The 21,735-nt window shown below is 37.8% G+C and overlaps 2 protein-coding genes across 5 annotated transcripts in view; both read left to right on the top strand.

Moving 5' to 3' along the window:
• ptprja (protein tyrosine phosphatase receptor type Ja) overlaps window positions 1-14,759 on the top strand; it is a 19,963-nt gene extending 5,204 nt beyond the window's left edge. For all 3 annotated transcript variants that reach the window (XM_042496696.1, XM_042496697.1, XM_042496698.1), the window contains 26 exons: window positions 550-804; window positions 1,004-1,276; window positions 1,512-1,778; window positions 1,903-2,163; window positions 3,021-3,284; window positions 3,384-3,638; window positions 4,809-5,069; window positions 5,292-5,552; window positions 5,638-5,904; window positions 7,026-7,295; window positions 7,391-7,654; window positions 7,984-8,250; window positions 8,376-8,525; window positions 8,690-8,930; window positions 9,822-9,937; window positions 10,048-10,135; window positions 10,231-10,275; window positions 10,380-10,388; window positions 10,492-10,579; window positions 10,816-10,906; window positions 11,097-11,173; window positions 11,382-11,516; window positions 12,088-12,204; window positions 12,478-12,638; window positions 12,798-12,933; window positions 13,052-14,759. In XM_042496696.1, coding sequence (XP_042352630.1) covers window positions 550-804; window positions 1,004-1,276; window positions 1,512-1,778; window positions 1,903-2,163; window positions 3,021-3,284; window positions 3,384-3,638; window positions 4,809-5,069; window positions 5,292-5,552; window positions 5,638-5,904; window positions 7,026-7,295; window positions 7,391-7,654; window positions 7,984-8,250; window positions 8,376-8,525; window positions 8,690-8,930; window positions 9,822-9,937; window positions 10,048-10,135; window positions 10,231-10,275; window positions 10,380-10,388; window positions 10,492-10,579; window positions 10,816-10,906; window positions 11,097-11,173; window positions 11,382-11,516; window positions 12,088-12,204; window positions 12,478-12,638; window positions 12,798-12,933; window positions 13,052-13,210 — 4,778 coding nt within the window. In that variant the 3' untranslated portion in view covers window positions 13,211-14,759. The remainder of the gene's footprint in view (window positions 1-549; window positions 805-1,003; window positions 1,277-1,511; window positions 1,779-1,902; window positions 2,164-3,020; window positions 3,285-3,383; window positions 3,639-4,808; window positions 5,070-5,291; window positions 5,553-5,637; window positions 5,905-7,025; window positions 7,296-7,390; window positions 7,655-7,983; window positions 8,251-8,375; window positions 8,526-8,689; window positions 8,931-9,821; window positions 9,938-10,047; window positions 10,136-10,230; window positions 10,276-10,379; window positions 10,389-10,491; window positions 10,580-10,815; window positions 10,907-11,096; window positions 11,174-11,381; window positions 11,517-12,087; window positions 12,205-12,477; window positions 12,639-12,797; window positions 12,934-13,051) is intronic.
• Window positions 14,760-17,093: 2,334 nt separating this feature from the next.
• The window catches only part of osbpl5 (oxysterol binding protein-like 5), a 54,048-nt gene continuing 49,406 nt past the window's right edge, over window positions 17,094-21,735 (top strand). For both annotated transcript variants that reach the window (XM_042495535.1, XM_042495536.1), the window contains exon 1: window positions 17,094-17,326. The gene's annotated coding sequence lies outside the window, so the exon portion shown is untranslated. The remainder of the gene's footprint in view (window positions 17,327-21,735) is intronic.

Below are 21,735 nucleotides of genomic sequence, written 5' to 3' on the forward strand. Positions count from 1 at the left end.
GTTACATGGCCCTATTACAAACCCTAGATTGTTAAGTATGTATGTATGTTGGAAGTTTGGTTCATAGATTACTAAAATACACTTCATTAATTGAAATGGCATTTACAACAAATATATGTACTTTATTTCCATTATTTCTATAGATGGCCTATTGTTGGTGTGTACTGCACTGGAAATGGTTTTTGTTATTAGGAGATCTTGTCTAACCCTTAACACCCATTGAATTATTATAGGCCATATGGAGTTATGGTGAACACTTATTAATCTGCTCCCGTGGAGCTTGAATGTGCATCGGTGTAAGTCACACTATGTACAGATTAATGTCATCTGTTGTATCTTTCTGTGTAATATTGTTTGTGCTTTATATGTTTTTATTATGTTTATACACTTGCTGCAACACATCATTGCCCTGAGTGACAAACATGAGTTGAACTGAATTGAATTGAATTGTGCCATTTCAGGATATGAATTATCATGCATTTATAGTGTGTTTTTTTTCACAATACACTGACAAGGAACCAAACCACCTCTTACTTCTTTACTAAACAGAGCCTGAGAAGCCTGAGAACATAATGATTGTTTCACGAGGAACTGGTTACCTGAAAATCAACTGGACTTTGCCTAAAGGGAGGGCTGATCACTATGTGGTGAACATCTCAAATGAGAGACTGATGTATAGCAACATAACAGCAGACACCTCAGCCCTCTTCACTAATTTATTACCTGGGAGAATCTATGTTATCACAGTGACCTCTGTGGCTGGAGACTTAAGTGAGATTTCTGATTCATCTTTATTTGCCACTGGTAAGTTGTATACCTTCTACTGGGACTGTTTTCATGGTTTTGTTTTCAGATTTCGTGCAGCTTGGTAAAAGGATATACTTCTGATATATTTTTTGGAAGTGAAATCAGTTTTTTTAAATGGGTATAAATCATTAAAACGGATCAGACATAAATAACAACAGACAGTATTAAGTGTGTACCTGTCATTCATACCAATTAGAGCCCACACCTCCTGGTTCCATCATCATCGTTCAGAGGACAAACTCTTCGCTCCATCTGAAGTGGGCGACTCCTGCTATGATGGAGGGCGCTCCAAACATCGGCTACCATATCAAATTCCAGACTGAGGGTGGTGAGGTACAAAATAAAAGCACCTCAGTCAATTACACAGAGCTCTCCTCGCTTTCCTCTGGAACCTCATACAACATAACTGTGCAAACAGTTGGACCTCAGAATTTATGGAGCACGGTCATTCATAATTCTGCTTTCACCCGTAAGTCCCTTATGTTTAAGTTTTTTTTAAATATGGAACAGATAAAATAAAATAATTAAATTAAAATTAAATTATTATTATTATTATTATTTATTATTATTATTATTATTATTTTGTCTGTTTGCCCTGAATACCACTGCATTAATCATGCCAAAACATTATCAGTATATCCCAAGTGATGCAAATCTCTTCTTGCTTATTGGCTAACAATTTTCCTTGTTTGTCTTTTTTCCAGTGCCCAACCCTGTGTTGAACCTCAAAGCCAGTCCTAAATCCACCACCTCAGTAGAAGTGAAATGGTCAGATCCGCAGGGCTTCAAGCCGCATTACAAATATTTAGTTAAAGCCTACAATAATACAGGAGCACTGTTTAGTCAAACAGCTGAACGTAATAGCATTGATGTACCCAGCCTGGAGCCAGGAACCAGATATGATATTAATGTCACAACGATAGCAGCAGCGGAAAGTGAATCCACAGTGGAACAGACATTCAGCTATACAAGTAAAGCCTTAAATTTAAATATGCATTTGCAGATAAATCAGAAATATCCTAAATGCACAAAATGTTTAAGCATACTTCAAAAATGTCTTTGGTCTTATGCAACTTTCTGCTGTATTTGCTGCAGTGCCCAAAGCAGTGACCAACCTCGAAGTGGGTGTGAGCACAAGGACCATTCATCTGACGTGGCTCAGACAAAGTGACCATAAAGCTTCCTACTCCTACCTGGTGATAGCGCTCCAGGATGCCAAGATGGTTCAGAATGATTCAACTCAAGTTGAGAATTACACTTTCACCGATCTGACCCCTGGAACCTTGTACACTTTTGATGTGTTTACAGTTGTAGAAGGGGTCAGGTCCGAAGTGGAGAGCACATCAAATTACACAGGTGTGTCTTCAAAGCTTCTGACATAAAACATTTTGGCTGGCTAAAATGATGAATTTGCTTAATCAAAGTTGCAGTACAAAAGGAACAAAAAAATGCAGTTATGCATTGAGTGATTGATATATTCTGGCAACTTGTTTCCATAAATTAATTAAATGAACAATTATTGGTCCCAAGTAGGTCAAAAAAAGAATATATTTAAGGCTATATACATATTATTTTCTCTAAATCCAGCGAAGTTACACCAGCCTCCTTCAAACTGCACTTTATGTGTACAATTTCTCTTTGCCCCTTTGAGATTAACTTGCAAAATTTAAAGTGTAAAATTACTGACAGATAGTAAAAAAAAAAAATGTATTTCAGAATTTTATTTGCGTCACATTTTCTGCAGAAGTAATTCTCTCAAATTTGATTTTGGTCAGAATACATTTGAATTTTTAATTGCATATAGAATACATGATAAGCTATGACCCAGCGCTGTGTATTTCTTCAAGTTAATATGTTCAGAAAAGGGCTGGCACAATATCAGATTTTGACTACATGGTTATCATGGCCAGAGGAGTTCATAATAACAATATTATTGTTATAACTATAAAAAAAAAATAATATTAACAGTATTGGTTTGTCTGTCAATTCATCTTTAACCAGCGGAAACGGCTAGAAATGGGAACAGTTTAAGAGTAGTTTACTAACAGGATTTCACCTTGTGTGTATTATTAAGATGGTATCAGTATTATATTTTTAATGGTTATCATCAAAACTGGTATATTGTGACACCCCTAATTCAGGCAGAGTTAAAACTAAGCCATTTCTAAATGAATAATACATCAAATTTCATTTATTTATCTATATACTTACAGAGCCTGAATCAGCTACTGACATCACAGCTATAGGAAGCACAACTACCATGACAGTGAGTTGGACACAAGCAGTTGGGGAGGTGGGGTCCTACACCATCCTCCTGTACAAAGGCACAATGTTGGTTAGAAACGCCACAAATCTGAGCAACACTACTGTGAAGAAAGAGTTTCTCAACCTCACACCAGGAGTGCTTTACTGTGTGGAAGTGATCACCAAAAGTGGACCATATGAGATAGCAAACCCACATGTTTGCAATGCAACATGTAAGTTACATTAACACATAAAAACTTATAAACCTGTATGAAAATGCCCAAAGTGTTTGAACACAGCGCTAACAAAACAGTTTCCCCTCTTCTGTTCAGTTCCCACCCCTCCTGGTTCCATTGAAGTGGAGTCTCAGACTGTGGAGTCCATCAACTTCACCTGGGGCCTTCCAAACGGCATGGACCATAATCAATACAACTTTAGTGTGTCCACCTTCAATGGCTCCTTTCTGACTGGGAACAACTGGTTCTTGCTGGACAAGCTCCAGTCTGGAAGCCCCTATAGTATCTCTGTTGTTACTGTGGGCGTGAAGAACTATGAGAGCACCGCAGTGACAACACAAAAATTTACCAGTGAGTGTGCTTAACACACTCGATCACACTAGGGTTATTATTATTTTATGATATTAAGTTTAAGTTTGTCTTTCTTTTGGGGGGGGGGGGGGGGTTGTTTGGTATTAATGTAATTACTGATGTCAGTTTTGTTGTTATTTATTATTATTGCTAAACTTGCATTTTTTGTGCTTTTGATCATTATTATGATGATAATGTGACAGTGACAGATCCCAAAGAGATATTTTGTTTACATTTGCAAGCAGTATTATTTTCCAAAAATTCATAATGCTTATAAAAACACTGTGAATTTACATAGTTTATAGTAAGCATTAGGTAAAAATACTAAAGTGTTAACAATACTTGGATTTAATATCACTTTTGACTATAAACTACTACAGTTTTTATTTAGTATTTAGTTGTACTTATGACAGTAACCTTTCTACACAAACAATCTGACAAATTCTGATATTTATAGTAATATTATTAAACTGCTTTATGAGCCAGATGGGTAGCTTTTATCCAGCGTGTCTGCAGGTCCTTAGAAAGTCTTAAATTTAATTGTGTAAATATTAGGCCTTAAAAAACATTAATTAGTCTTAAATTTGAATTTGCAAGGTCTCAATTACCTCAAACATGATCAGATTTTATGTATCTGTGTTTTATTTTTTATTTTTTCCTGAATAAGTTAAAATCTTCTTCACTTTTGTTCATACTTTTGTTGTTCCACATTTTTCAAACACTGAATCTAAAACTGTGTTCCAGATTTACACCTGGAATTACCTGTTGGAAAAAATAACCTAACTCACTCGAATAACCAAATGTCTACACAAAACCTACCTCTGCAGGCAACAACATATTTAATTACCTTTATAGTTATCTATGATGCGCAAATTAGAAAATGATGTTTTGTCCAAAAAATCTTAAATTTATGTTAAGGATTACCTTAAAAGGTCCAAAAAAGCATTAATTTTAAGTATCTGAAAGTTGTAGACACCCTGTTATCAAATCAAGACCACTCATTGGCAGTGACAGGTGACACACTGAGTACATCTGCTTATTATTATTAACGTCCAAAAGCTTTTTTGTAGGAAGTGTTCATCCTTTATGCCTTTCTGGCAAACCACAAATGCTATTTCTTACTGTTTGGCCAAATTCTGACACTGTAACTCATCTGTCTCATTATCTCAGGGCCGTATCCTGTAACTAAGCTGAGACCATCAGAAATCACCACAAACGCAATGACCTTGGTGTGGGAGCAGCTGGAGAGCAAACCTCAGTACTCATATGTGGTGCAGACCACCAACGGCTCTTTTTCTCAAAATGAGACTGTTTTAAACAAAACCATAACAATCACTGGACTTCTCTCTGGGAGCAACTACAGCTTCACTGTCACCACACAGGCAGCAGATGGGACTCCGGCAGCTCCAGAGACAGTGTCCTACTTTACTCGTATGTTTTATATCCTAACCAAGATGTTGTCTATACAACTGAGAACAAGCAAAATTAACCCAAAAAACTGCCAAACTAAATTACAATTAAGGCATGGGATGATTTAGTTTATGATTATTTCTTTAAGTTGTAATTGCTCTGCTTCTTTAATAGATTGAGAGAGTTTGAAAGATTATGTCTATTATGTAGATTGATAAGAAAAACTCTCTGCTCTGTTCATAGGTCCGCATGGTATTAGACAGTTGGAAGCTGAAACGTTAAACACAAGTGCTGTACGTCTGGTTTGGATGACACCACTGGAGTACAAGACTGAATATACATATCGAGTTGAGACTACAGGCTGTGGCTCCAAAAACAACACTCTTGCAGAAAATTACACAGAGATCTCACAGCTCACTGCGGGAACCAACTGCACCTTCTGTGTTTTTGTCAGGGCAGAGAATGATATCGAAGGGGAAGCACACTGCACCTCTCAGTACACCAGTAAGACTATTACCTATCATTGTTTTCTTACAAATTGTCAAATGGGTTGATCAGCTTTAATCCTTCCTCCTCTGCACATTAACAGAGCCTGAGGCTGTGCAACCCAGTATTACCAGCGCGGGCTCCAATAGTTCAATCCTGGTGTCATGGACCAAACCTTCTGGGAATGTGGAGCGCTATAAGGTTTATCTAAACAGCACTGCCACATCTTTAAAGGAGGCAGAGCTGGACTCCACAAAAAACTCCACAATTCTGTTTGACAGCTTACCTGCTGGAAGTCTATACACTGCTGTGGTGTTCACACACAGTGGACCCTTCAAAGCATCGTCTGAATTTATTACGAATGCAACTTGTAAGTATGATGAATTTTTTAGATCTTCAGTGCTTTAATATTCAGTAATTCACAGCTATGGATCAAACAACAAACAGCTGCATACTTTACATCACTGTTGAGGTTTTCAGATGCATAAAGTACTTCATTTAACTTTTTTTTAAAAAAAATCATTAATCATTAATTGACTTTGAAGCTTTTATGACACTTGAAATCCACAACAGTGAAATATTGTTTGTCTTAATATTTATTTTTTTTATAATCAGGCAGTGGTGGATGAAATACCTGAAAGCCATTCTTTGGTCAAAGTACAGATATTTAACCAGAAAATGAGTTGAAGTCGCCAAAAGTTGAAGTCGCTTATTAGAATATTACTTGGGTAAAAGTAAAGATCTGATGTTTACAGATAATACTCAAATATCAAAGGTTACTTTTTGAAATTAAATGTAATTACATATTAAAAATAAAAATACAAGTAAATGCTGTAATTAAAAAAAGAGCTTTGCATTCTGATGATTAGAGGGATATTTCTTTGCAGGATAAACCACCTTAAAATGAAGCCTACAGTACCTTTAAAGAAAAATTCATTGATCCGTCTGACCCTCCTTCTCTCCTCCCTTCCTTCCCTATTAAGTAGCTAAAATGCTCAGGGGAAACAGTGGATTTTACACAGAAAATGCAGTGGAGTAGAAGTAATAGCTGACAGCAATTTAAAAACTCAATCATTGTGATTCTTTTTTTAGGTTATTTAAAACTAAAGAAAACTTACTTATTATATTATATTCCATTTCTGCCAATATATCTCCCTATATCCTACACACTGGACCTTTAAGCATTCATATTTTGGTTTAGTGTTGTCAAGATACTAGGATTTCTAACTTTGATACAATGCCTTGAAAAAATATTTATATTCCATGCCATTTCCGCTAAAAAATGGACATTGAGGGATTCTTTTTTTCATTATTAAAAGAATAATATATAATAAGAGTAGAACAGGACAACAACGACTTTTCTTGCAGAGATCAGCAGAATAACTGTAGTAAGCATTAACAATAAGACAGAACGAGAAAGCACAGCTAGTACTGATGTAACGCTACTGTGAAAATGATTCATTCAATTCATGATCTTATTTTAACCCCCAGTCCCTAACCCTCCTGGGGCAATTGACATCCAGATGAAGACAAACGGCTCCATTTACATCACATGGGAGGAAGCACCTGGGATGTCCAGTGCATCGTTTCATTACTTGTTGACTGACCTATTATCCCCGGGAGGAGAATACATCACGGCCAACACCACCAGTCATAATTTTACCTCTCTACTTTCCGGGACTTCCTACAACATCTCCGTAGCAACAGTGGGTGTGATGGATTTTAAGAGTGAGAAGGTTCAGGTCCACATGGTCACAACACGTAAGGGTTTTGTTTTTGAAGGAAGCACAAGTGCCTTCATGTTTCACCTTTATTGTCTAGTAACATTTACATTTCAATCTCTTTCAAACAATCAGGGCCGTTCAGTGTGAAGTATCCTATAGCTTTGCCAGCAGAGGAGAGCATCACAGTGAAGTGGGCCGAACCCGACGAATACAAGGAAAGCTATCGTTACAATCTGACCTGGAAAAACTCAGATGGGCGCCATGGAGAAAAATTAATCAAAGAAAATGAGACAAAAATTGAATCCCTGGTTCCTGGCACGCTCTATGATATAGGTGTCACCACACAGACGTTTGATGGAACCGAAGGTGCTACAATAAAGATTTCCAGCTGCACAAGTATGGTTAAAACTGCCTATTAATTCTTTCAATTCTGCACATATAAAAAGTGTCATAGGTGATTTCAGGGTTAATTCTGAGTTCATTTGATAAGAATTTAGTATTTAGAACGTTTTATTAAACAACATGTGAACCATTTGTACTGTTAAACAAATCTATAGGTTAATGATAGTGAGTTACATTTTTTTAAGTAATGGAAAGAATGTCGCTCACAGTAAATGGTTAAGACATTTTTGGTTAGTATCATCTGAAGACACTGAAAAAATAATATGCAAAGTTATTATTGGATGTTGTTTATTCCAAATATCCGTATCTGGTTGATGTTGCAGATGCAAGCCCAGTGAAAAATCTTGTATGTGAAGCTCCCAACACAACAAATGCAAAAGTCATCCTGTCCTGGGTGAAACCCAGTGGCCGGCACTCTGGCTTCCAGGTCACTGTAAACGATGGCGAGATCATCAACTCAACAAACATCTGTTGTACTCACACTGTGTCCGGCCTTCGCCACTATACTCAATACAGTCTGACCGTGGAGACTCAGAGCTGTGGACGACCCAGCACTCCTACGTCTGTTCTCTGCCAGACAGGCATCACAAGTAGGAGGCTTCTTAAACATTATAATTACACAATGGTAGCATGTCATTAAAAATAAAATGTCCATTATGTATTCAGGTAAAAACCTCTCAAGATCAAATCTTTTCTCTTTCCTTTTTTTCTGAAGATCCACCTGTTCCAGACAACTCTGAGAAACTGGTGAAAGTGGATAACAAGGAGCACTACAGGTTCAGCCTTCAGATTGACTCCAGCCTGCTGGATAACACCAGTGGTCCAATCACATATGTTGGTGTGCTGGTGACGGATAAGATCCCTGGTGAGTTGTTTTTCTCTTCTTAATCCCTTAATGGAGTGTATAATTACAACACTCCATTTTGCTATCGTAAATCACTGTTTTCTTTATTTGTTTCAAATGATAAATAGACTTATTACAGGAGCTTGCCTGTCAAGAGCTCATTACAGTAATTCCTGTCCTTCCAGGTGACACAAGTAATCTGACAAAGTACTTGGGAAAAACATATGAGCAGTGGAAGTCAGGTGATACTTCAGTATACCTGGCAACAGTCAGAAAAAACAGCTTTCCAAAAAAGAGCAGGAGAACAGTCAGAGAAATCATCTCCCAATCACGCAATGGAGGGAGCTTTCTGAACATAGACATAGGAGACAAAACCACATGGGAGGGCTACACGAATGGTGTTCTGGATGCCAATAAAGACTACAGGTAAGAACACAAACACTGTTGTGCATAAGTAGGTGTGCAGAAGTAGATAATAAACAGTGGGGACTTCTCAAAGATATTATTTTATTATATATTTTACGTAGGGCTGTCCCAGAATTAAAAATGCAGAGATAAATTAAGTCACTTGCCATGTGTTTACCTACTATGTAAGGACTGTCACAAATGCCAGTTTTTGGGCTACTGACGCTTCATTGTCAAGTATCCGCAATCAATGATGGGAGACAAGAGGACATTAATGAATGAATTAATTTCATTGTACAAATACACACAGTGTATTGATCCGCTTAGCCCCTCTCTTTCTCTCTCTGTTTAGCATGAGACTGCAGTTCTGCCTGGGACACAGTCACACATGCAGTGACAGGGAGAACTGTTACCAGCACAGGGCTCATTATACCCCCATGTTTACTAAACAGTTCTCTGAGTAAAGCTATTTTGGTGTCAGTGTGAGCAGCAGTGGAACGCAATCGAGCCCCCTCGCCGCTCCTCCAAATGCAGCCCTCCTAATTCCCACACACTGGACCTTTAAAGTTAAAAATCCACTGTGTAGGACTTAGGGGGGATCTGCTTGCAGAAATGGTATATAATGTTCATATCACTTTGATTTTATTAGTGCATAATAAGATTCAAGACTCCTTAGTTTTCATTCAGACTCCATATCAGACAGGTACACAGTAGAATGAAATTACGTTGCATCTAGCTCAAGACACTAAAAACTATTAACAAAAATATTCATCTTTATGTATATGCATATGTAAAAAGCAATTAAATAATAAACTGAAAATGAGAATCATTGCCTTCAAATAAGCCATTGTAATGTACAAACGGATCAAGTGCGATGTGTATATCTCTTAACTTATTTGTTTAATCCTGCAGATATGCTATTGCGTTGTTCACCAGTCTGAATCTGCAAAACAAGCTTGTGGATCTTCAAGTTTCACTGGTGTCAGTTACACAATTTTATCCTGCTGTTTCACTCCCACAAAACCCAGGTACCACATTCAGAACCAAATGTTTAACTTCGAAATGCACCCAAAAAGTGAGGAAATGCTCACTGGCCTCTTTCTGTGTCTTTCTGTTACAATCTCTGTCAATATTTCAGTTGTCATCGGCATTGCAGTCGGGGCAACATTGGGGATTTTTTGCGTTCTCTTCATCATCCTCATAGGCTTCATTGTTTACTGGAAAAGGTTTGTCATCATCATCATCATCATCATCATCATCATTTATTTTAAAAAATACTGTGTATAACACTAAATCTGACCTTGCTGTTCCTATACTTAAGGTTATCCAACAAAGAATCATCAGACATCCAGATTCATTCCCTGAGGTAAGATTTTCACTTTCTTTTGTTACTATATGTCTAAAGTAAAAGGACAACAGTTGTTTCAAAAAGTGTTGGTAAACATTGCTTTTTCCTCTTTCTTTCTACAGATCTAAAGTGTAAGTATAAAATCTTCTAAATCATAATGCCAGGTCAGATTTGTCAATGGCATCCAGGGCCAGTGATTTTCTAAACAAAACTCAATGTTGTCCATACGAGCAGAAGTGTGGAGGTGAGGGTGGAGGACTATGAGGCTTACTACAAGAAGCAGAAAGCAGACTCCAACTGTGGCTTTGCTGAAGAGTTTGAGGTAAAGCTTAATATTCAAGGCCTCTTGGTAAATTTGCTTTGTCAGGCCATTACTGCAAAAAAAAAAAAGTAATCTAATTTAATCATTTGGACAGTATGACTGAATGTGTATATGTGATCATGAATCCTTAGAAATCTTGACTTGCTTTTTTGTTTTGGTACAGCACATGCACCAGATTTTAGGCATTAAGTGAGTCATCCAGCCATCAGTCACACTGGTTTCATTTCTTTTTAAAGGACCTGAAGCTTGTTGGTACAGCTCAGTCAAAAACAAATGCTCTGACGTTGGAGAACAAGCCCAAGAACCGCTACAACAATGTGCTTCCCTGTGAGTCACCTCAACAAATCCACCTCTGCTGCTTTCAAAAATAACCATCCTCACTCCTTAAACCATATCATCACCTATCATATCATATTTACTTTCATTATCCCATTCAAAATCATCGCACACATCAGTGCAGCCATACTATTTTATACATACATGGCATTTTTTCCATTTCTCTTTTCTCACCTCCTAGATGACTCCTCTAGGGTGAAACTCTCTATTGTCCATGGGAGTCCATATGATGACTACATCAATGCTAACTACATGCCGGTGCGTACTGACACTTTTTTAAACAGCCCTCTGCCTCGGTCATTGCCTCAGTACCAGTAAAAATCCTACTGGACAACATAACCACTCATGCTTTTTAAACTATTCCACCTTCATCTACAATTATGTTTAAAACCTTTGAAAATTTCTTAGAAAACTGAGCACAATGGGTGTTTGTGTTCTTTGTCTTGGCCAATGTTTTCTGTGACAGGGGTACAACTCCAGGAAGGAGTTTATTGCAGCTCAGGGTCCTTTGCCCACCACAGTCAACGATTTCTGGAGGATGATCTGGGAGAAGAACGTCCAGACGCTGGTCATGCTGACACGCTGTAATGAACAGGGACGAGTGAGTACCAACACACACCCAACACCTTGGAACAACAGGCATGTTTACATACATGGGCACATACACCTTATGTCTTCCCTAGTGTTAGCCAGCAGACTTTTGTGCCTGGACACTGAAAGTTACACCTAAATGTAAACAATAACATATTCAGTGAATGCATCCTCCATGTTAAAGGAATACTTCACCCACAAAATGATAATCTGTATATTAATAAGTCACCCTGTGTTGTGTTGCATTTGGAAAAAATATAAATAAATAAATAAATAAATAAATCTTGCATGCCTCCACACTAAATGAAGAATCCAAAAAAGGACAACTAGCATACCTTGGCCAGCACATACATTTGAATTTTGCTTGTGTATTCAGGTGCAGTACTTGTCTGTGTGTTTATGTTTATGTGAAAGGAGTTTTAAATATGAAGGTTTTAGCAAAAATGCATGTGTATGGGATGTGCTGAGAATATGACTTGATGAATGAGACATGGATTATACTGCATGAGTTGTATAAGAGTATTTATAAATTTGGAATACCCTCTGTCTGTTACAACTGATTAGGTGTCTTTCTTTTCCAGGTAAAATGTGAACAGTACTGGGCTTCTGGCATCAAGCACTTTGAAAACATCACTGTGACAACAACCTCGGAAATACCACTTGAAGACTGGACCATCAGGGACTTCACCATAAAAAATGTAAGTGTTGAGATGCGACATATAACAACGCAAAAATGATTTTAGGAGGATAGCATGTCATCGCTTAGTAGTGCTTATTGAAAACCTTTAATTTGGAATACTTGTTTCACATTACATGAAAACATGACCCTTGCAACCAATAAATGTGTTTCTCTGCATCACAGTATGTGTCTGCAATTTGATGAAATCATATACGAAATACATTTTTTAAAATGTCTGCACATGTTGATTTCTCAGTCACAAGCATAGTTTGTGTGCATGTTTGTTCTTCAGGTGAAAACAGCAGAGACCCGGTCAGTGCGCCACTTCCACTTCACAGCCTGGCCAGATCACGGGGTACCACAAACCACCGAGCTCCTCATCAGCTTCAGACACTTGGTCAGAGAGCACATGGACCAGTACTCGAGACACTCTCCTACTGTGGTGCACTGCAGGTCAGACACAACACACACACACACACACACACACACACACACACACACACACACACACGTTTTCCTTTACATTTATATAACTTTCAGACAAAAGATTCATCTGATATTCTGTCTCTCTCCTCTCTCCCTTGTCTGTGTGTCCACGTTGTCTACACTCAGTGCTGGTGTTGGACGTACAGGTACTTTCATTGCCATCGACCGTTTGATCTTCCAGATCGAAAGGGAAAACATAGTGGACGTGTATGGCATTGTTCACGATCTGCGCATGCACCGGCCCCTTATGGTGCAGACAGAGGTAGGACACAGTCTTTGTCACAATTGTCTCCCTGCTACATTTGAAGTGTGTGAAGTGTGTGAAGAGTATATCAAGTATGTTGCAGCTCAGTGAACTTCTATATCTGATGTCCCTGCAGGACCAGTATGTGTTCTTAAACCAGTGTGCCATGGACATCATCAGATCAAGAACTGGAACCAATGTGGATCTAATCTACCAAAACACAGCCGCGCTGTCTATTTACGAGAATATAGAACCAAAAAAAAGTTTCCCCAAAAACGGGTACCGCAATTCATAGGCATGAGAAACAGCTCAGGTCTTCCACTTCCCTCTTTACTCTTGGCAAAAAAAAAAAAAAAACTCACAAAAAACCCCAAACTGAGCAGACATTTCCAAAAGGAACACTTTTAAAAGATTGGTCTGTATTTATTTTTTTTATACTTGCCATGCTTTTGGTAAAAAATTATAGCTTTCTTGATGTAAACTTCTATTTTGTGGTATTTATTTGTTGAAAATGATGAGTTTGATGAATAGGAAACATATTCACAGAGTGACAATATTTTGAATTATATGTAAAATTTGCTCAAATACAAAACTGAATTCTTTCATATAATTGCATATTTTTTTATTTTTCAATTATTATTTTTTTTTTTTTTCCATTCGTTTACTACTGTATTTGACTTACTGATGATTACAATTTTTGCTCAGGTAATATGTTGGATGCTGTAAAGCATTATTGCAGACACTTTTGACAAAGTAATTTGTGATTGATGAGTAACTGAACCTTTGGAATTACTTTGTAAAAACAATTGTTGGTGTAAATACTAGGTGCCTTTTTAAGACTTGTATGCTTTAGTGCCAGTAGGTGGCACTCCATTATTAGTCCTATACTGAAAAAGACAAATGGTGACTGTTGTGATATTACCTTGTTGCAGGGATGTTAATATTTAGTTTCTCAGTATATTGTGTTTAATTGAAGTTTGTCAGATCTTCCAGTCTTTTTGCACCTCTCTTTAAGCCAAATTGAACTGTGCAATGCATTTAAATGAAGGAGTTTTGTTATTGTAGAGACTTTTGTATGTGAATGCACTGTAATGAATAATGCACAGGATGCATTTGTCTGTCCGTACACTGTCCTCCATTTAAAACGACATGGAGATGTTTTGTTTTGTTTAATATATGTGTGATAACATTTAGGCCAGTGCTTTGTTGAACTTTTTGGAACATGTTGCTGTCCTTCCAACATTTAATTGTTATAATTTTAATTTTCTTCATTACAGAGATTTATTGTAGAAAACCAAAGCTCAGGAACTCAGACAATGAAAAGTGAACATTTTGCTGGTGTTTAGAAATTATGTACTGCACCAGTGTTTACTTTAAGGAACTTTGAGGTCACACCCATTGTTTTTGTTTTGTTAATGTCCTTCTGCTCTACATTGTGCATACCAAAGAAAAACATCTGTGTTATGTCACTTCCTGCTGCATAACTGGTCTATCTATGGACATTTCCTGTGATGTTAAAATCACCAGAGGAGCTTTATTTTCCGCTCCTAAAGGGCAGAATTTTCCATGAGGCAGGTACTTCAAAAAAAAGAAAAAAAAAAGATAATTGATGTGTGTGGTTATCCAGTAGATATTTTTAAGTCCATGTTTTATTGTATAATAATGTACTTAATAACTGAAAGCACTTAATGCAAATAGTCCCAAAGTTGTAGGATGTTTTTTAAATACTTTTTGAAATGCTTGCTGGTACAATGCAAATACATGTCAAAGGAGCAAGGATTTAATGTTTCTGTACCCTTTGATCTGTAAAATGAAATAGGATTAAAGATGTTATTATATTTTCACCCCACATTTGCGTATGGCTATTTAGTGTGTAGTTTGAATCAGTGTGCGAGTGTATGCAGCCCAAACATCTCCTTTGCTAGAACCAAACAGCTGAAAGCTTTTAACACCATAATGTTATCACAATTTTTGGTTGCTACTTCTCAGGTAGCCAAAATAACCTGGTTCGGTATTGATTTGAACTCCACACGCCAAAAGAAATAAAAATATGGCCGTATCCGGTTGCCCGACTTGGCTGAGCCTTGGGATGAATGATTTGGGCCAAATAAATTGGCCTGATTCCGGCTGCAGCACGGCCATCACTGGGTTTTTGTACTGTAAGACATTTTACAAGATATACCGAGCACAACCTGTGTGACAGCAACACTAGACACTGCAGTCATCTGATGACTTCATTTTGCATGTAGTTTCTGAATTGTTTCAAATGTGAAGATCAAAAGAAGTAAACAATAGCATATGCTGCATGCTGCATAAGGGAAGACTGAGCTGACACACCTCTGCATTATTCAGAGCAACTTTGAGCTTCAAGGTAGCTAAGTGCACCCTCAGAGGATGAATAAATAACACCATTTCTGTTTTTACTCCACAAGGAAAAAGCATTTTACATGATGACTTCAAAAAGTTCTTCTTTTACAACTCACATTAGGCCTGTAAACTTAGGTGATTTTGTGAAATATGGAGGTATTTTAATGGCAATCATTTTCACATACTGGTATGGTGATATGAGATTTTTTCAGCATATTGGCTTCAATAACCCAGATATTTCTCACTCATCATACGTGTTACATGTCTGTCATATCCACAAGATGGATCTGCAAATAGATGTGGCATTTTTTAAATGCCTCTCTTTCTATGCGGCAAGTTGCAGTACAAAGTATACACAGCAGTCAAACCTGCAAATACGAAATTAAAATAGGACAAAAGATAACTGGGTTATCCAAATTTAATGATGCGCTCAAATGCTTATGTGCCAGTAAATCCACCATAATGTATTACACCGGAATATTTCAGCTTCCAATTGAGGCGATAATAGTTGTGTGTGTGTGCATGCGTGTGTGTGTGTGTGTGTCTTTGAAAACATTTTTTTTAAACAGCGATAAATGAGGCTTTGTGCCTGAGGAACACACACAAGCAGAGGCCATGCTTTGACCCTCTTTAAATTAAGACATGTAATGTTTAGACTCTAGCAACGTGGATGCTTATTGACTCAACAGTACAAGTTGTAAATGCTTATTTTTCTCTGAACAGAAGGGCTTACATATTTATTGTGATAATGATAATAAAAAAAATAAGTATATGGAGATTTGCTCTTTTAGGCAGTAGAGGGAGGTGACCAAGTGCACCTCCCACTACTGCCTAATGCTTTACAATGCTTAATGCATCGATAATAATATTCCACTAAAATGATATTAAACACTGATAAGGGCCATTGTGCTGCCTCATACATATATACATTTTCCTAATAATTCTTTTGTACTTTTACTTGCTAAAATTTCTACTAAAGTGTTGCATTTTAATTTTGGTTCAGGGTATATTGGAATTTTTCATTTAGGTGGTGTTTCCTTTTAAACCTTTGAAACCTGGGAAAATTGGTTGATTTCTGTCAAAAAGGCAAAAGGCAATGAGCAACATAAAAAGAAATATCCAAAAAATTAACAATACATTTCTTATTATATAATGCTAATTAATAATAGCATGTATTATATCAATACGAATTATATTAAGTATTATTAGCAAGTATTATACTATTAAAAGTAGTGGTAACTTAAAAAAAACCAAACACTTAATGTGATGGATAAATTGCAGCACAAGAAAACTTACTTCGATCCAGGTTTCAAGGGGTATATTAGAATCTTAATATGCCAAATTTGCAGGTGGATGAATTAGGCCTATTTTATCTCAATAACATGCATTTAAACTCTTTGAAACAGAGACTGACATCAGTTTTCTTGTGCTTTTTTCAACACTTTTTCAAGTTTTTTTTTTTTTTTTTTTTTTCTTGTAACTTTTTAGGCATGACAGTTTTTGCCAAGTTTTGGGCCATGTTCTGTTATGTTTTTGAAAGAAATCAGAACAATATGCTCCTGGTTTCAAATGGTTCAAAATTTTAAAATTTGAGAGAAATATATCAGTTAGGTACTTGGAAAAAAGTCGATATTAAACCTAAACTGATGAAAAATGGGAGAAAAACAAAAGTGCTTGGTTTAAATTTGTGTTCAGTGTATATCGGAATGTTTTATTTAGGTGGTGTTCGCCTTTAATATCTCCAGTATCATGCAGCAGGTGTTGTACGCTGCTGCGGCCACAGGTGTCGCCAGGGCTCCCTGTGCAGCAGCAGCAGCAGCAGCAGCAGCAGTCAGCCAGATGAACCGCAGCAGGAGGATCCAGTCCACTCCACTCTCTCCATGTTGAAACAGACCAACTTCTCCTCCAGCCGACTCCCACCGTCCGCCACAGCCCGCCCGCTGCTCCCCTCCACCCAGCTAACCCACACCGCTCCCTGCTATGACGCCGGACTGGGAAAAAAGCTCGGAAACAACTGTATGAGCGGCACGCTGGTCGACACAGAGTAAGTTTACATTTAACTGCTCTGTTACTACACAGCACGTCGTGAAAGATAACTTGCTATTTTTAGTTATCAACTAACGTGATGTTTGGGTGCTAACTTACGCTAGCTAGCGGAGCTCAGATACCATTAACTGGCAAACTGGGGAGGATTTGCTTTTTCCTGACGGTAGTGTTTGGCACCAAAACGTCGCAATATTTGGGGGAATTTGGTCAGTGGTGGTAGTAACGTTATCTGTGTCTGTGTGGTGTGCTGTCTGGACGGGTGGTGGCTAATGTTACAAGCTAGCTACTTGAAGTGAACGCTCATCATTAGCTGCCCGTGCCCCATGCGGCTGCAGCTCGGCTGTCACTTGTTTGCATGGCAACCATGAGCCTAGCCGATGTCCAGGGTGGATGTGACAAGCAAGGGCAAGTACATGTGAATGATTTATTCATATTTATGCGCTTTACCCCCCTGCTTTTTGAGTTTAACGGTGAACTGAATTGGGAGATTGGACCAATCAAACATGTATAATATGAGCGCATGTGGCAGAGCAATCACTGGAGGAATAAACATAACGATCCATGCTACTTACAAACAACCTTCATAATACACAAAGGAATCATAATACTACACATATACTATGTTCAAATTGTCGTAATGTCATGCAGGGCGCGACGTGTACTGTGCAGCATGCACCGTTAGGACAAAATGCAGTGTGTAGATGATTAAAAGGACGGCGTTGTTAGGCTGGTAGACATTTAAATGTCAAATACCGGTATAAACGTCGTGCAGACCAAGACGCATGGTTCATCTCCAGTGTTTCTGGTGTAATGCCAGAGCTGTAACCTTTGACATGTGTTCCCCTACCAGCACATTTTGACAATCAACAACCTTTTTCTGCAGAGACCTGTCTCAAGTAATATCGAGAACACCATGTAAATATTGAGTTTTGTGTGAAAGATTTAGCAGTTAAGGCATACACACCCTTTATATTGACTATGTAACTTTCTCTACTAGAAATAACCACGTGTGATTAGAGGTAGACTGAGAAAATGGGCAACATAGCACACTAGGGCTGCAACTAATGCTTATTTTCATTTTTGATTAATTTGCAGAATTATTTTCCGGATTAACTATTAGTTGTTTTGTCTATGAAATGTCAGAAAATGGCCATCAGTGTTTACCAAAGCCCAAGATGACCTCCGGAAATGGCATGTTTAAATTTCAGTTGACTGTCATAATCCCGTTTTGCATGGAAATAACGCTCTGGGGCTGTTACAAAGTCCCTTCTTTGTAACACCTTTGCATTTTTACAAAAAAAAACTAAGCAGCATCATGTCGTTCCAGTGTTTGATTTTAGACAGCATGCCAGCATCCCGCAAGCAAAAGAGACATGACGGATGTTACATCTAACACAACAGCGTTGGCCTCTAGTGTGACATATGATGTGTCTGAAGCGCCATCTAAACAATGACATTGGCATAATATGGCAAAACCAGTCATTACTTTCCTTGTTATACAGCAGCTGATCTCGTCCTTGACGAGGAAGATAAGGGGCACCCAAACGTCATTGTTTTCCCAATTTGGGGACATTTTCAGCTGCTGTTTGTCGTTTTTTGCGTTAACCACTAACTGCCAGCTGCTTTTATATCTCCCAAGTCTGGTCGCATGCAAACTCACAGTCAAAATGTCACACCTGTTTTTTCTGTCCTGCCAGCTGTTCGTTTTACACAGACCTCGATCCATCACTGTTAGTACCTCTGCTGCTGTCTTAACGGCGAGACAACTTTGCCTCCCTATTCCATGATTGTGCCTTTTATACAGAACGGTGAGGCGGCATATCGGCACAACTTGCCTTGAACAGCGTAAAGAAACCAGAAAATTTTCACATTTAAAAAGCTGGAATCAGACAATTTTTTTTAGAAATTAGCCAATTAATCTGTTATCAAATTACTTGCCAGTTAATTTAATAGTTAACTGCTAATCAATTTATTGTTGCAGCTCTATTGCAGACTTGTTGGTAACAGTGTATAGATCAGCTGACAAGTAGCAAGAAATTGCAGTACAGAACTACCCAAATATGTTTTAAAGTCTGTCCTTTACATAGCGTGTCCTCCAGGTAGCATTGAGAAGTTTATTTTTTAACCACATAATGTCCTACTCAGTTCATATCTAAGTCATAACTCTAAAAGCCAATTTGAGGGATCTTTCCCAAAAATGTTTATTTTATGTGTTTATAAAAAAACCACACAATATGTCATTATCATGTTTTAAAACCCTCATATGCTGACATTTGTATGAGTCTCAAACATCCAGTATGGGTCTGACTGTACGTGTGATATTTTAACCCTGTTGAGATAAATGACTAAATTTGGAGATTTTAAAGTGCCACTCCCTCTCATCCATCTCTGTCTATTCCAGTGCAGACAAAGATAGAAGAGCTCATCATCTTTAATCGTGTGGTATTATGTGGCATTGGGCTTTACTAGAGATGAGCACAGTGAATAGCACAGTAGTGCACTTTAGTTAATAGTTAAAAAGGTTACTGGAATGTGTCACTCAAAATATTGAAAAAAAGAGGCTATCCAAGCACAAGAGAAAATGATTACCAGAATGCTAGAAGTAAAATGTCAGGTGATATTTGGAAAATTGCGGCTGTTTGAGAAAAGAGAGTTTATCAGTCCGCCTCTTGTTCCCGACTTTCTCTTTTTGCCAGAGCTCTACAATGTTCTGGCTTTGTTGTGAGTTTCTGTGATATGTCTGTACATTCAGCTGACTCCATCTTTCATACCGGGTTATACATTAACAGTTAAGACCTGATATTAAGTATTAGGATTCTCTGTCAGATTGCCATTGGACAAAAATTGATCTGATATTGAATGACCGCAAAATGTCAGACTGCAAGTGGTGTCATAGCAGTGATGGAAATGTATCAGGCGTTTGAAGGTCATCAATATTGTGTGGCCACTGGAAGTAGGTCATGGATCAATCACAACAGACTACTCCTATTTGCATATCTAGTTTTAATCAAGTCTGTGTTGCTTTAAATGCTCTGTCTAATGCTCTTCATTAGATTGACTCTAAATCCTTTATAACCAAACAAATCAACATCTATTACATTTTCCTGAGGTTTTACAACTTAGCTTTTATAATGATGGGAGGTTTTTCTGTCTGTGCTGATCTCTTAACACCCAAAGTCTGGTCATACCACGTGACAGTCTACCTTGCACTAATCAGGTGGGGATATTTAATGGTGTTGGTCCCTAAGCCTATCAACCAGACCTTTGGCTTTGCTCTGCCGTGAATGACAAACGGGGAGAAAGTAGCAGTGAATGAAGGAAAGAGAGATGGGTGGTGAGAATATGAAGAGCTGTTTGAGCTGTTTCTGTGGGTGGTTAGTGCAGTTTTTTTTATCACTGCTTTTTCTAGCAGGAAGACACAGCAACAGATGTCCCAACTTCCATGCTGTGCTGCAATGAATACTCCTAAAAATACCATGTCCATCTATATCAATCTTACTCTTAAGGAGAAGCCACCCAAAGGTGTCCTGGTGGCTAAGGGGTTTGGGATGCTGACTGCAGTGTCCCTGCCTGGTTCCAGTCCAGCTGGGAACATTGTTTACACGTCATACCCCCTCTCTCCCCCCTCATTTCCACTCTGACCTCCAGTATCCACTAAAAAGCCCAAAGAAATGAAATTTAGAGGGATGTACAATAAGATCAGCATGTCATCAGCAGATTAAGGCCTTAAAATTTATTACCAGTGTTGGCCCGAAGTAAACATTTCTGCCCATATGGCAGGCCAATAAAATGACGGTTTAATTATGCAACTTTAATTAGTTGGAATTGTTCAAATTTGCCCTTGCAGTGACTGTCAGGTTTGTGTCATGGAGAGAATTATCCAAGCCTGTTAAAATAGGACAATTTTACGTAAAAAAAAAAAAGTACATAAAAATAAATATGACATGTTTTACATGTAACCTAAGCTGAAGTAGTTTTTTCATTTTGTCAAGTGAATGTGTTTGAGAAGCTTTGTATTTTATGTCTGTGCATTCCATGATAAAAGTTGGCATAATAATATGGTAATTCCACTACATGAGTACACTACATGACCTGATATTTTCTATAATTAATTTGCATATATTGGTATTTGCAGTTGGCCAAGACAAGCTTTAAAATATCAGTATATCAGATATTGGCAAAAATCCAATATTGTGCATCTTTATGATCTTTTTTGGAATTTCAGATCAGCACTGCCAGGGTTGGTCATCGCTTTAAAAGACTTTAAAGGCTCTTTCTTTTTTTGCCTTTATTTAAAAGTATGACAGTATAGAGAGAAAGGAAAGACAGATGACGAAATTAAAAAAGTGGACTTTACTGGCCTCCAATAATCTGGCACGTCATGTCTAATGTTTCATGTTACACTCC

This window comes from Plectropomus leopardus, chromosome 11 (genome assembly GCF_008729295.1).
Source record: "Plectropomus leopardus isolate mb chromosome 11, YSFRI_Pleo_2.0, whole genome shotgun sequence".
In the NCBI taxonomy this organism is placed as follows: Eukaryota; Metazoa; Chordata; class Actinopteri; order Perciformes; family Serranidae; genus Plectropomus; species Plectropomus leopardus.